Raw genomic sequence first — 15,459 nt, 5'->3', positions numbered from 1 at the left:
TTCTGCGTAAACATTAGCAGAATTTCAGTGTTAAATCACTGGAAAGCAAGGCTTTTAAGAATGATAGTTGACTGATTGTATGGTTTTTTTAATTGATTAATTTGCATGTTCAAACAAAAGTTCTAAAGCAACAGACACACTTCCTTTGCCTTTTGAGGATGCAAGCAGTGGCTTAGTAGAGGTGTTTCCTCTTATGTGAGAGAGGGGGAAGCCTCTTCTAAGACCGCATTTGCACCATGCCGTTAAAGCTCTATGATACCACTTTCAACTGTCATCACTCCCCCCCCCCCCAAGAATTTTGGGAGCTCTAGTTTGTCCAGGGTGCTGGGAGTTCTTAGGAAACTCCAATTTCCCTCACAGCTACAATTCCCAGAGTGGTTTAACAATCAGTGCTTCCCAGAGAACTCTGGGAATCGCAGCTCTGTGAAGAGAAGAGGGGGTCTCCTATTCAGCTTTTAGTAGGCGGGGTGGGGTAGGATTTGTCCTTTGTAATCCACTGAAAGATGAATACTTTTAATAATTAATGGTTCTTTTATTTATTTGTTTGATGCATGTTAAGTTTAGCATTACGTATGTTTTTATAATGGTAAGTCACTTTGAGACGTTTTTGTTGCAAGCAGCAAATAAATGTAATGAATAATAAGTGCCTCCTGTTAGGTGAAGCTGGCCAAATAATAAAGGAAAAGCAGTAACTGCAATAGCTCCTCTGTAGCACGCACAGGCTGTTTCTCCAGACTCTGCCTCTTTTCTTCCTGCAGGGCGGTCCAGGCCACTTGTACCTTCTGAAGAATAAAGTTGCCACCTTTGCAAAAGTGGAGAAGGAGGAAGACATGATCTAGTGAGTGAGAGGATCCTGGACTTTTTGCTTGTTTCTCATTTGGGAGCCACAGCTATGTGTATCCTGCATGTGTGGAACTTTGGACTAAAGTTTCAGCATCTCAGCATTCACTGTGAACTATACTGAGACCAGCTGGCATAGGGCAGTTTATAAATTCTAATAATAACAACAATATAGATTCCAGTTCTTAGGACTGCAGAAAATTGCCCGTCCATTTTGGCTGTCCGAAATCTCTACATGTTCACAGCAATTGTGCAGGGTTTTGCATAGAATTTGGAATCTGGAGAAGCTTCCAGATTGTTGTTGATTGGGAGAAAGCAAGCTTTCATGACCTCCAATAGAACTCTCCCCTCCTGAGTAGCAAAATAGAATCATAGAACTGGAAGGGAATCCAAGGATCACCTAGTCCAACCTCCTGCAGCTCATTAAACAGCATAAAATAAATAAGCAAATACATTCATGTTTGTGGGATTTATGTATGGATCGCTGCATTCAGATCTCTCTGGTGCAGAATCTGGGATGTGTTGGCCCAGAATCAATCACCCTTGGCTGACTGTCTTACATGGTTTTTGTCCTACCCTTCAAACACATTTATTTATTTAAAATATTTCTACCCCACTCTTCTCCGTAGAAGATGATCCCAGAGCGAGCTACAGATTGATTGCCCATAAAATAAAACTCATTGCCAATAAAAATACATAGCCAACAAAAAAACACCAAGTAACACATCAATACTAAAATCATAACAGCACGACTGGTGCAACTAGTGGGTAAAGACTTCAGCAGACCAGGCACCAGTGAATGATCTGCAGAAGTGGCCATGGGAGGGAAACAACTGTTTGAATTCAGAGGTGAAACAGTGGGTTAAAACGGGTTCCCAAATTCCACTGGGTGGGCAGTGGAATTACTAAGAGGCAAGGACTTGGAAGGAGAATGCTGATGGTGTAAATGACTATCAAACTTTGAAAAGCTGGTGTCACTGGATCAAGTTCATCAATTTTGTTGAATTAATTAAACTAGATAGTTTTCATTGGATTTTAAATAAACGTGCAATTAATTGTTTGGGATTTTTTTTTGTTATTATCTTCCTGAGTGGGTTGTGAATCACTGGGTTAAGGTATGGGTGGGGAAACCTTTTTGATCCATTGATCCAGATATTGATATCTTGCCACCCCAGCAGACCAGCTTTGACCACCCAGCTGTTGATCATCTGACATCACTCTGGTGCCAGGTGGGCAGTCCTTTGCACCTGTCAATAGAGTTGACCCACTGGGGGAGGCAGGGGAAATACCACACAAAGTGGGACTGAACTCCCCACCAATCCTGGTTTGCATGAACATTATTGAAAGTGGGACCACATATAACTGTCCCAATACCAACATAAGCACAGATCATCGTGAACACACCATAAAAAAAGGAGGGCTCCCAAAACGGACTGCCCACACATGTTTTTGGTCAGAGAACTGTCCAACCTTCTGCAATGCAGGAATCTCAGCTAAAGCTTAAAAACCTCCAAGGAAGGAAAGTCCACAACCTCCCAAGGAAGGTTTCAGTCTGTTTTGTGTTGGTGGTGGGTGTCTCTGAGCCCAGGCATGGTGGGGGCAAGTTCCATTCGCCTGCACTTTACGCATTAAGCAACCAGCCAGCCAGGAAAGGTCATGTGGCAATTGACAGGACCCCTCTGTGACTAACGGGTTCTTCCATCTTCTCTCTCTCTCTCCCCCCCCCCCCCCCCCAGTTTCTGGAAGCGGCTGGGGCACCTGATGAGCAAGCTGAACCCAGAGCCAAACGTCATTCACATAATGGGGTGCTATGTGCTCGGGAACCACAATGGAGAGAAGGTAAGGCTTGCGCCTTGTTCCCCAGAGAGGCTCCAGGTAGCTCCAGCACAGCTTTGGGGAACTTGTTTCGACCTCTGAGGGCCATGTTTCACTGTAAGAAACCCACAGGCCAGTGGTGGGCGGGACCAAAGGAAAAAGTGGGTGGGGCAATGGATGTGATTTGTACCTCTGCACAGTAAGCCACATCCCAGCTATGCAAATCAGTTACTACATGTGCACACACATGTACACCCCCTATTCCATCCTCCCTTCAAAGCAAGCAAGAAGCATGACGATAAGTTTACAACAGTTTACATCCCAGATAGGCAAGAGTTTCCATGGAGCGTGCAGGCCAGGCCTGTGCTGTTCTTTTCTGGATATAACTTCTCAAAGTCTTACTGTCTCTGATAGCACAGTAGTGAAACATACTGGGTAGTGGGGAAGAGCCATGGCTCAGTGGCAGAGCATCTGCTTTGCATGCAGAAGGTCCTAGGTTCAGTCTCCAATGGCATCTCTTGGTAGTGCTAGGAAACGCCTTAAACCCTGCTGGCAGTCAGTGTAGACCATACTGGGCTAGATGGGCTGGTGGCCTGGCTTAGTAGAAGGCAGATTCCTGTGCTCCACCAGCCGTGGGCCCTGGCAAAATGCTGTGCAATTGGCAGCTGCCCAAGGCTGCCAACTGGAAACAGTGACCTTGGCCAGAAATCAGTGATTGTGAAGCCCCCTTGCCTTTCAGCTGTTCCAAAATCTGAAGAATCTGATGAACCCCTGTCGGGTTACTTTTGAATCTCCTCTCGAACTCTCTGCTCAAGGTAGGTTGCTCTGTTGCTTGGTGTGGGGGCTGATTCCAGAGTCCTCTGGGAAGGGGGCCTTATCGTTGAACCATTCTGGGAATTGTAGCTCATTGAAGACAAATGGGGAATCTCCCTAACAATTCTCAGCACCTTTAACAAACTACAGTTCCCAGGATTCTTTGGGGGAACCATAACTGTTTAAAGTGGCATAGCAGAGCTACAAATGTTTAGTTTGCAGATGGGGCCATGAAATGTGGACTCCAAGGGGTTACACCAACATAGTTTCCATAGACGTTGACCTAACCTTGCTACGTGGTGTTGACTCAGCCTTCTCTATGTTGTGTTTCCAGGGAAGCAAATGATCGAGACTTACTTTGATTTCCGCCTTTACCGCCTCTGGAAGACCCGCCAGCACTCCAAGCTTTTGGATTACGATGACATCTTGTGAGCCAAGCAAGCGGCGGCTGAGAGTGGGTTGGTTTTATTGGAGTCCCAAGTGTCGTGCAGAGGGAAAGAGAGAGACCTTTTCGCAGGCACAGGGGAGGCCTTAGGCGCCCCGTCTGGGGTGGTAGTTTGTGCTGCAGAGCAAAACAGGAGTGTTGTCGGAACGTCAGGAGACTTGGAGCGTGCAGCCTGCTTACCTGGAGTGCAGTGCCTGATGGAGGGAGCGCTGTTGGAACAGGACAGGGTAGAAATATCCTCATGGAACTGAGCTGATTTTTTGATCACGAAGGGCCAAACTCCATTGCAGGTCCTTTTTAAACAGACATTCCAAGCTCAGGTTTTCTTAACTACAAAAACTCAACTGATCATCTTTTATTCCCCCGCCCCCTTCTTCTCGTGCTACCAGAATGGGGGAAGCATCGCCTGTGTGCAATGCCTTGTGGTTTCATGTGCGGATGTTGCCTCTTCTTTCACAGGCAAAGGAACACCATGCTCAACTCTACGTGCTTTTGAGATGTGAGGTCCGAAATGGTCCGAAATGGATTAAAGGAAGTTCAGGCTTTAAAATCTTGTCCATTTTAATAGGATATATATACATATATATGTATATGTGTTTGTGTGTTTGTGTATGTATACACACTCACACACACACACACACACACACACACAAACTTTTTTATATGAATAGAGGGAATATTTAATTAGCTAATGCTGTAAACACACATCAGTAACTAATAGATGAGATATTTTTGGTCTGCTTGAAAATATATTTGAAATAGGAATATATCTTCTGTAGACATATATATATATATGTAATCACCAGCAGGATGGTTTTCTCACACGCTTTTTTCCTGCAGACCTGCATGTCTGCTGTTACTTGGTTTCCAGGTTAGCTGTGGAGGGACACTTTTCAACTGTCGGCTCTCTTAAGAGGGTCAAGGTGTCCTTTCAAGCAAATTTCTGATTTGCAGCTTGGTGAAATGTTCTTTTGCCAGCCGTTTTTTTCCCTTTAGATATACAACAACATGGCCAAGAAGGATCTTGGTCTGTTTCCGCAAGTAGATATATTGCAAACTAGAAATGAATAGCCATCTTTCGAAAGACTCTCTCTTGCTGCACTTAACCTAGTTGTTTGGGTTTTTTCTCTCTGAAAGATGGCTGCTGTATAAGGAATCGGGGAAATGTCTGCTAGAACAGCTTAGTTACAGAGGGAATGTCATCTGCTTGTGTATGGTTCAGAATTTCAACATAGGGATATGGTGTCCCTTTCACCCCCCCCCCTTCTTTTGCACAGAGAAGGGAATTTGCTGGTAGCAAACTGGCTCTTACCACATACTGGGCTTGTCTATTATCTGTGATTGATCGTAGTTTGGATGATCCAGACCTGTGCTTATTTACCTTTTGGAAGAAGTGCTGTGACATAGCCACGTTTTAGGTTTTTTGTGGTCCTCCTACCTGTTCAGGTGATATGAATACCTGAGGAACCTGCACTTTGTGACAAAGGTGTAGTCTCCCTGGTTATTTTGGGTGGAATTTCCTGGTCTTTCTTCTTACCATGAAGTGAAGTACTTTGGAAGCACTCAGTTGGCCTCCCCTATTTTTCTTAGTTTCTAAGAAGATTGTGAAGTGAAAACAAGTATATATGCACTATAAATCTTTCTTGTGGTAAAATGAAAACCCCACTTTAACAAGTCCACCACCCCATGTTCTCCATTGTTGTGATGGTCTCCTTGCACCCTTGCTATCTGTACCATTGCCAGGGCAGATGACGGAACCTCAACCCTCATTGTCTGCCCATATTAATGCTACAAAAGCTGTTCTGAGAAGCGGTGTTCACGAGAGCATCCCAGGTAGCAAGAGAGTGCTGCTGTAAAATCCACACTGTTCAAATGGCAATGGGTGTTTTAGATTTTGGAATTTTCCTGTTTCAATCATAAAGAAATTTTTTAATATGTTTCTTTAAAAAAACAAAACCTGAAGGGTTTTTTTGTTTTTGTTTTTGTAAATCTGTACAGCAACTGTATTCTACAACCTGCCATTTTATCTGTCAATGGCAATCCTTCGTTGAGAACCGCACACAGGAGAACATAAATTTCAATATTGTGCTGGGGGAAAAGATCCAAGTGGGGGAATTTGTAGATCTGTGTGTGTGTGTGCGCGCGCGTGCGCGCGTGTCCCCCCCAAACCTAATCATCAAAAGATCTGAAGCTAAAGCGGAAAAGTAGTTGGAAATAACTATTTCAAGAACAAAAGTTAGACAGTTTAGGAAAAACATTAACTCAAGACTGTTTAACCCACACAGTTGGCTCATTGCTGTTTGTTATGCAAAGCAGGGGACAAGGCTTTGATTCAATTTTTTGCTTTTCACAGACACTGTCGAGCAAATACTTAATTAAGCAAAGGACTATTTTTTCTTTAAAAGGGGTGAGGGGGTGGGGAGTGGGAATGTTTTACCATCTTAGCTGTGCCACTAGGGGGCAACCAAACACTCTTGCCTAGCACAAAGCCTCTGCGTAGAGGTGAGGGTAGTGGCAGCAGTTTGGTGGGATGGGGACCGCTTCATACATGATGCTTTTCACACACAGGAAATCTCAGCGTGAGAGAAAGCTGAGTGCAGAACCTGCGTTGTGCTGTATGTCGCAGATCAGGCAGCCAGCACGGCATCTGCCTGGTCCATAAACTTTTTTTGGCACAAGGAAATCACACTTAAAGAACTGCATCGCAGGGGAACAGAATAAAAGTCTGTCAGATCCAGCAGTCAATCTCCCAGCTACCACTCCCAGCAATGACCCTGCAGAGAAGCTCGTAAGCAGGGTGTACAATGGAGGTGGCAGCCACTGCCAATTCACCTCTAGTATCCAAATATCTATGGTAGACTGCTTGCAAACATGGAGGCTCTGTTTTTAGTCCTCGTGGCTGATAACCACTGGTAGACTTGGCCTCCATAAATCTGTCTAGGTCAGGGTGGTCCACGTGGGCTACAAGGGCACTTTGACACAGAACTCACAGGCCACACACAATGCCCTTGTCATACAGAGCGGTGAGGAGGCCAAAATTTGACACACACACACCCTGCCTTCCCAAAGATGGCTGACTGTGGGTCCTAGAGCTGGGGAAGCACTTACTAGGCTTTGGGAAGGAGGCGGGAGAACTCTAGTACCCTGTCAGAGTAGTCATACTTCCTACCCAAAGCCGGGTGGGCTTTGGGAGGGCAGCAGAGGACTGGCGAGGGGGGCATTGAATGTTGCCATGGGCCACCCAGAAAGGCAGACTGCACATTGGACCATCCTGGTCCAGCAGCGAAGCAAGCCAATCTGGTGCCTGGGGCAGTGCCCCAGGGGCGGGCGAGCCGGGGCAGTATGCTCCACGAGGCCTCAGAGGAATCTGCCTGCCTCCTCCCACTCAGCCGCCCTATAGCTGGGGGGGGGGGGAGGCAGCAGGCAGACCGTTTGGGGCAGAGTGGAGCCTGTGGACGCCCAAGCCACTGCGTCACTCCCAGGAGAGATGCATGGCTCAGGTACGCTGCAGGCCCCACGGTGAGTGCTGCCCAGCATTTTGTCACCCTCCTTTGGTGACACCCGGGGCAACCCACCCCCACTGCAGCCCCGTTCCTCTGCCCCTGCCCTGGTCTAGTTCCTTTAAAAAAAATAAAAATTAAGCCCTGCCTTCTAGCTGTTTCCAGCTTCATGTGACAGTTGTATGTTCTGATTTCCCAGATCTTAATGTAGGGAAGAGTTGTGAGCATGTAACAGTCCTTAGAGATACCTGCTCTCTCTCTCTCTCTCTCTCCCTCTCTTTGTGTGTGTGTGTTGTAGAGTTATGCCATTGGAAGGGTCTCGTCAGAGCCAATGCTTTTCTTTGAGAACCACCCAGGAGAGGGATACATTGATATCCCTCCCTGAGTACCTTGTTCTATCCATGAACCTCTACTCTTATTTGCGGTAAGAAAGTGTTTCCTTATGTTGTAACCAGATCTACCTCCCTGTAGTTCAAAGCCATCGGCTCGTCATTTTCTTGGAGGATGTGGTGAACAGACACTCGTTCTCATTTCTGCCAGTCTCTTACATAGCCCTACTTTTAACACTTTGTCCTTTCAAATGTGCTCACCCAAGCTTTCCTTGATCCAGTTTGCCTTCTACAAAAGATCCCTTTGCAATCTATCGGTCAGCATATCCTTCCTGAAGTCTATGAATTTGGGGTCAAATTCAGTATTCCTCACCCCAAAAATTCTTCCCACTGGCACTCTTTTTTTAGCCCTCCTTTTGGCCACTGCACACTGGAAACGTTTTGTTAAATAGGATGGGAGCATGGTTCTAGCCCTCGAGAATGGGATGATGAGGCTGCAACTTCTCAGGCAGTGCTCAGTGATAACTAGAACTGGAGGTAGAGGTGGTTTTTCAGGCCATGTGGCCTCATTGAATAGCTTTTGTTCCCCTTTGTGTGCAGTGAAAACAGGATGCTGTAAAATACAAACACTGAGAAACAGTACATCATCCACGTGGTTTACAAAATTCAGCTTTCCTTGAGCAGAATACAATGTCACTTCTTTGCAGGACTGATTTTTATTTAATGAATGTAAAGTTCAAAAACAAGTCTATTGATTGATGGTGTGAGAAGCCACAACAGCACCATTTAAACACTCCCATGTTTACAGGACTATTTGCCATGAACCCTGAATTGAAAATAGCAAGCGGCCTTATGCTGTGTCAGACCATAGATCCATCCAGCTCAGTATTGTCTATGCCAGTCTTTCTCAACCTTGGGTCCCCAGAGGCTGTTGGACTACAACTTCCATCATCACTGGCCCTGTTAACTAGGGGTAATGGGAGTTGTAGTCCAACAACTTCTGGGGGCCTCAGGTTGAGAAAAGCTATACTGACTGGCAGTGGCTCTCTAGGGTTTCAGACAGAGTCTTTCCCAGCCCTGTCTTGGAGATGCTGGGGATTGAATTTGGAACCTTTTGCTTGCAAGGGAGATGTTCTAGGACTGAGCTACCACCCTTTCCCAAAAGCATAGTCCTGCCCATGCATCTTTTTCAGATGCACCACTGCCTGATCTATGATCCCTTTCAGTACTTGTTACTCATTTAAATATAATCTTTACATAACGTAAAATGCCTGCAAATCTTCAATCATTGATGCAAAGAACTAATTCGTTTTGCTTCAGAATAAATACTTAGAGCCCCACACTATGCATTTGAATATTTCATGAAAGACATTCCCTTTAGTGAAAAGAGAAGCAAGGCAAATCAGAAGGTCTCTGAGAAGTCAGGTTTTTATCTGCCTCCTTCCACTCTGCACAATAAAGTGGCATTGGTGGACTTCCTTGTGCAGGGAATGCTATGGAAATATGGGAGCTCATATAGGGAGATGCTGTTACTAGGTAGGGTACTTTCCTATTTTAAAAGTCATGCTTTCTCTTGTGATGCAGTTTCAGCACCACCACCCCACATGACATGAATCTGGTACAACCACCATAATTCTTGTGGGTTTTTAGTACCAGCAGTGGTCAGTTTGGAGCACCATGTGGACATAGGGCTGATGGGGATACCTCCTGTCATCTTCTGGGAGGACTTTGGTAAATCTACAGTAGCCCCATTCACTGCAGTGCTCCTGGGCTTTCTCTGAAATTCCCTCTTAGCAAGGCAGAACAAAAAATTATCTTGCACAACTGCCTCTTAATGCAAACCAAGCAAAATCAGAATGTTCTGGGAAAGAGATTGGTGTCCAACCATTGCTTCCCACTTCTTTGCTCCTGCAAAATATATACAATGGTGCCCCACAAGATGAACGCCTCACAAGACGGAAAACCCGCTAGACGAAAGGGTTTTCCGTTTTGGAGGCGCTTCGCAAAACGAATTTCCCTATGGGCTTGCTTCGCAAGACGAAAATGTCTTGCGAGTTCCTGCGGGTTTCCCCCCCTTTTCCTAAGCCGCTAAGCCACTTATCAGCTGTTCCGCTGATAAGCCGCTTAACAGCTGATCGCTAAAAGCTGCTAAACCGCTAATAGCGCTAATCCGCTAAGCTGTCAATGGGCTTGCTTCGCAAGACGAAAAAACCGCTATACGAAGAGCTTAACGGAACGGATTAATTTCATCTTGCGAGGCACATGCCTTTGTGACATAAGTAACACCCCAGCTTAAGTCAGACCACTGGTCTGCCTAATTCTGAATGCCCTCAGTTTCCCAAGTTTCTCAAGCAGAGAAGTCTTTCCTAGTTCTACTTCTGAAAATGCCAGGAACTGAATTTGGGATCTTCGGCATGGGAAGATGTTTTCCTCACTGAGCTATAACAAATTACCATTCAATACAGTCAACTGCATTCTTCCCAATGCCCCATTGTGTTTCTGCGCTTCAGTTCTGGAAGTCCCCAAGCAGAAGGTGGCCTCAATGTGGACACAATTCTGTTTGGACACCATGTACCTCAGTTTTTGAGCTTCTGGCATGGAAAAATCGTGTACAGCAAGGAGTGCACTGCATTCTAAAGCCATGAACCTTTGAATTTTGTCCCAAACCTAACCCCTTTTTTAAAAAAATCAAATGAAATAACTGATTAGCTGACAAGGTGGCATTTTATCCTCACTTCATTACTCATCACAATTGGCAATTTGTACTGTTCACTGAAGATCAGGACTGTACTGGGGTTGCATTAGAACTTACCTATTCCAGTATACAGCAATAACACATCAGGTGGGTCTCCTGTGACAATAACCCCATTCTTTCTGGCCCTTGGTCTTCTCCAAGGAAGTCCATTTTGTGAGGCCCATGCCATGTCTTACCATCTTGATCTCCAGGATCATTCTCTCTGTTGAGCATAAATAGCATCCTGGCTCTGATGTAGCTATGAGCCTCAAGCTTTGGACAGGGGAAATATTATATTTGGCCAGATTCCTAGACTTTTGGATGGGCTTGTGCCAAATTCTGTGGTTACTGTTAGCTTGTTTTGCAGCCTTGCCATTTTTTTGGTGCAAAAAGGGATGGTTGGGTTGGTCTGAGCATCTATAGTGCTCTCCACAGTGGGCTGTAGAGTGACACTGAGGCCTGGGATAGAAAAAAGATGCTATATGTCAAGGGCATTTCACCAATATGACAGTTAGCTAAATGTCTTCACAATGTCCCAATTTGGAGAGTAACTAGAAAGTTGGATTGATGCAAACTAGTGGCACTGATAGACATGGTCTTATCACGAAGGACACTGTGTTGGTGAATAGATTCTGTTTTTGTTTTTGTTTTTCACAAACAAGTGGATAGTATTACCTGTCCTGCATAATCTGAAGGAGATATTTGTTGACTGGGGGAGGCATACAGAAGACATTCAGTGTGGTGTAGTGCTCAACACTGCAGGTAATGACCAGGGAGTCCCTCATTCAAATTCTCACTTGGCTATGAAACTTATTGAATGACCTTGGGCCAGTCACTATATCTCAGCGTAACCTACCTCACAGGGTTGTTGTGAGGATTAAATTGTGTGTTTAAGGGCAGAAGAACCTTGGGTGCTGCTCTGAGTTTTGTTTTTAGAAAGGGCCATATAAAAATGTAACATAAATACAGAAGAGGAAAGCAAACTCTAGCTTCTTGTGTCTAATTCCCCCAGTGAGAGAGATATTTGGAACATCACAGATGAAGCTCCTGAAACTGGAAAGCTTTTGAGTGTTGGAACTGGGCTGCTTTTTAGTTTTCTGTTATGCTTTTGGTAAAAGACACAGGCTGTGATACATTTAAAGGACAGAGAACGAACTCTGCATTTAGGAATTGCTATTTTCAACACAGCTGCTTCCATTGAAGAAGAAACTTGCCTCCTCTGCAGTGGGAGATGCTAAAACAGAAGTGCAAGGGTAGACAACAGGGTGCCCTCCTTTTCTTGTTTGACCACAACACCCATCAGTCCCTCCCATCATGGCCTGTGGTCAGGATGGTGAGAGCTGCCTCCCATAGCATTATGTGCAGTTCTCTCTGTAGCAGCCGCCGACCTCAGGAGTATAGGGTGAGGTATGTGAGCATAAGAATTATCTTGTTGGTTCCCACCAAGGCCAATGGGTTGTATCCAATGTAGCGCTGAATTAAAATCACTTAGCAGTATACTTGTCTCTGCTACTGAAATGTTTTGCACCATAGTTGTGCAAGAGGCATAAGTAGGTTGTTCACCTCTCCACTACAGCCTTGACACTAGCAGGCAGCGAATGTTGGATACAACTGGAGCTTTGCTTTCAGTCCATGGCTCCATCTGATTTACCACTGTTGGGAAGAAGAGGCTGGGACCCTGGTGTGATCCAGCAACACGGTTCTTAGTTCCTAAACCTCCTTCATTGTCCTTAAGTAGTTTTAAGGCTGGCCTTGTTGGTTCATCACCGTGCAGGTGGTCTTTCGCCTCCCGCCTCTTCAAGCTGGGCTTCTCATCTCCTGTCTCACTCACCTGTATTCAATTATCATTTCCGAAATAAATGAAAGTTTCTAGGTTTTCAGATGTGATTTAATAAAAAGAACCCTTGGGGATGACTGACATTTGGTGTCCTTTGTTCTTTTCACGACACATACCTTGTTTGCTATGCGCCTTGTTTATCAGCCACCCTCTGCATTGTTCCCATTATACAGGAATTTAGGAGACTCGTGTTTTCATTATACGGAACACAATTTACTTATTTGGAACATACAGAGTCAGTGTAGTGGTAAGAATGTTAGACTGGGACCTGGAAGACCAGGGTTCAGATTCCCCACTGGGTTGTTGTGAGGATAACATGGGAAGGAGGAGAACCCTGGGTAACACCTTGAGCCCTTTGAAGAAAAAGTGGGCTATAAGCATAATAAGATTTTAATGAAAAAGCTATGTTGGTCAACTTTTCAATCTGTTAAAGCAACTCACAGGAGGATAGTATGATGATATACTTTGCAAGTGTGGACCTATGTTTTGGTTTTGTTGAGAGCAAAGCATCTTCAAATCCATGTTGAAGCATCTTTCTGGGCATTATGTGTTTCCAGGATCCTACCTGAGCATGCTATTGGGTGTTTCTAGACAGGAGGGCTTCCTGTTTGGCCTGGGACTTTGCATGCACAGCAATAGTCTTCCTGGCAAGGGTAACCAACATGGTCCCTCCAAAATTGGTGGACTCCAGCTGCCATCAGTCCCAGCTGACCAATGGTGAGGAATGATGAGTCATCCAGCAACAGCAGGAGGCCATCATATTAGCGACCCCTTCTCTAGTGTATTTGTTTGCTTCTGACTTCATTGTTCCTGCCTTCTAGCATCCCTCAGTTGCCTACAGCTTAGCCCTCGTAGACATGCACCCATTCACATGGCAGCCATTTATATATCAGTCTTAAACACACCATCACGTGCACCTTTTTTCTGTGGCTTTCTCTCTCCTCACCCTAGGAAGACCCCACTGCCTTAGGACTTGTAGAGTATCTCTAAAAACAGCAACACAGGTGCAGCCACAATGTTAGCGGATATTCCATTGTATTCCAATGTTCAAGTCAGTGACCCTGCAGCCCTAGAACTAGCAAGGCTCCAAACATGACCGCTTGTGTTTACTTCCACCCCACCCCCTTTATTTTATCAAGCTTCTCTTATCAGGAAGGGACTGTAAATTGGCAGAACTTCTCATTTCCTGTAAAGTGACACATTTACATGTCTTTAAGCCAACATGCCTTAATCTGATACTTCATTTATTGTTATACTTGGTGCCTAAAATAGAATTCAAAGTTGGCTTTGCCTTAGTGATCTAGATACAGACTAGATTCCAGCCTGTTGACAATGCAGAAAAGCTTACATGTGGCTTACTGAAACTGGGTTGACCTTAGCAAAGGTGTGGCTTCACTGACCCAGTGGGTGGCTTCCATCTGTGAGCTAGGTTTCAGAGGGCCAAGCAGAAGAGGATGAAGGGAATCCCTTTTGCTGACCTGAATCTGGAATGTTAAGTGGCTTCGAGTTGAAGTGGACCTCCTGCTCTTCACCCTACAGTAGGCTTAGCTGCCAGATGTTGTCTTTCAGTGGTGTCTCTGGATGAAGCATAAAGAACCATTGGAACACAACAACACAATTTTAATTTGCAGATTTATCAAAGAAAGTGAAAGCGGGGGTTATTAAAGAAATAAAATTGAACATTATAAAATAGAGAAATAAAAAAAAGTGAATAATACTAATACTGTAGTATCAAAACACACACCATCAATTCACACTATGGATGCAGTAACCATTAGTACATTCAGTTTAAGAGAAACAAACACATTTATATAAGCCCACATTCATACCACAATCATACCGTGATGCCGCTTTAAATAGTCCCAACAAATTCAGGGAGCTGCAGCTTGCTAGGTGTGCTGTGAGTTATTAGGACACACACACACACACACACACCCTGTTCACCTCATAGAGCTGCAAATTCCCAGAATTCCCTGTGAGGAGGGATTGATTGTTAAACCACTCTGAGAATTGTAGCTCTGGAAGGGAAACTGGAGTCTTCTCACAACTCTCAGCATCCTTAACAAAATACAGCTCCCAGGATGCCTTGTGGGAAGCCATGAATGCTTAACGTGGTATCACAGTGCTCAGTATGAGCAGTGTAAATATGGCCCAGATGTCCAAATAGGTGTCCACATGAAACTCAAGTTGATAAGAGATAAGTTCAAATGTGGCCAGGGCTGTGACAATTCTGACAATTCTGTAGCAGATGCTGGTTATTTATTTTTCCAGGCTCACAAGTGTGTATGAGTTTCTTAGCAACCATAAGGGCTAACAAACTCCTCTTGTTTTGTCCTGCCATTTAATCCCCATAGTACTGGGATATAATTTTTAATGTACATATGTGAGGATTAATATTTTTGCCAATAGCTACATAATGGATGTGGATAACCACATTGTCTGCCTCAACACATCAGCTGCTTCAGCGAGGCATTACAGCATAAAGACTCCAAGTTTATGCAGTGGTAGAGAGTTGGTGGCCACACCAGATACTGTGAATTAAAACAGAAGTGCTCCCCGCCCCGCCACCCCAAATACTGCTCAGGGTGGAGTCCCACAGGAGGTAGATGATGTGAAATTGTCTCATTTGGGGGGTGGAGTTGATAGAGGATTCAATGGGCAGTAGATATTGGACACAATATCAAAATCTCAGCCTTGCAGAAGCTATGAAACAGAATGATAATTTTTTTGGCTTGCTACCAGATGAAGGAGAATATATTAAAGATGGTGTATAAGTGGTACCTGACACCAACAAAAGAGCGATGGTTAGATAAACTGACCAGAGTTCGCAGAATTAGTGAACATGACCGCTAAAATAAGGGATTGTGATGAAGGGAGGACAAGGGCTGAGTGGGAATATTTAAAAAGAAATGATATTACACCTGATCTGCAAGTAGGAGTAACCTTTTGAACTACAGTAAGATAAAACTGAGGAATTGGTAGAATTAAAATAAGGTGAAGAAAATAATGGAAATGCAACAAACCAAGACTTTATTAGAATGCCACTGAAGGTTAGGTTGGGAAGTCTGAAAAAAAAAAAGTGTAAGATAAAATGAGTAAGGCCCACTGTAAAAACCAAAAATGCTTAAATAAAAATAAAAAATACA

General features: G+C 44.5%; 1 protein-coding gene across 2 annotated transcripts in view; it reads left to right on the top strand.

Annotated features, from left to right (window-relative positions):
- The window catches only part of NSMF (NMDA receptor synaptonuclear signaling and neuronal migration factor), a 62,257-nt gene extending 49,861 nt beyond the window's left edge, over positions 1-12,396 (top strand). For both annotated transcript variants that reach the window (XM_079961565.1, XM_079961564.1), the window contains 4 exons: positions 759-838; positions 2,577-2,679; positions 3,395-3,470; positions 3,803-12,396. In XM_079961565.1, coding sequence (XP_079817691.1) covers positions 759-838; positions 2,577-2,679; positions 3,395-3,470; positions 3,803-3,900 — 357 coding nt within the window. In that variant the 3' untranslated portion in view covers positions 3,901-12,396. The remainder of the gene's footprint in view (positions 1-758; positions 839-2,576; positions 2,680-3,394; positions 3,471-3,802) is intronic.
- The last annotated feature ends 3,063 nt before the right edge of the window (positions 12,397-15,459 follow it).

The sequence above is a fragment of the Podarcis cretensis genome (assembly GCF_951804945.1).
Source record: "Podarcis cretensis genome assembly, chromosome: Z".
Lineage (NCBI taxonomy): Eukaryota > Metazoa > Chordata > Lepidosauria > Squamata > Lacertidae > Podarcis > Podarcis cretensis.
This window is presented reverse-complemented; position numbering and strand designations above follow the sequence as displayed.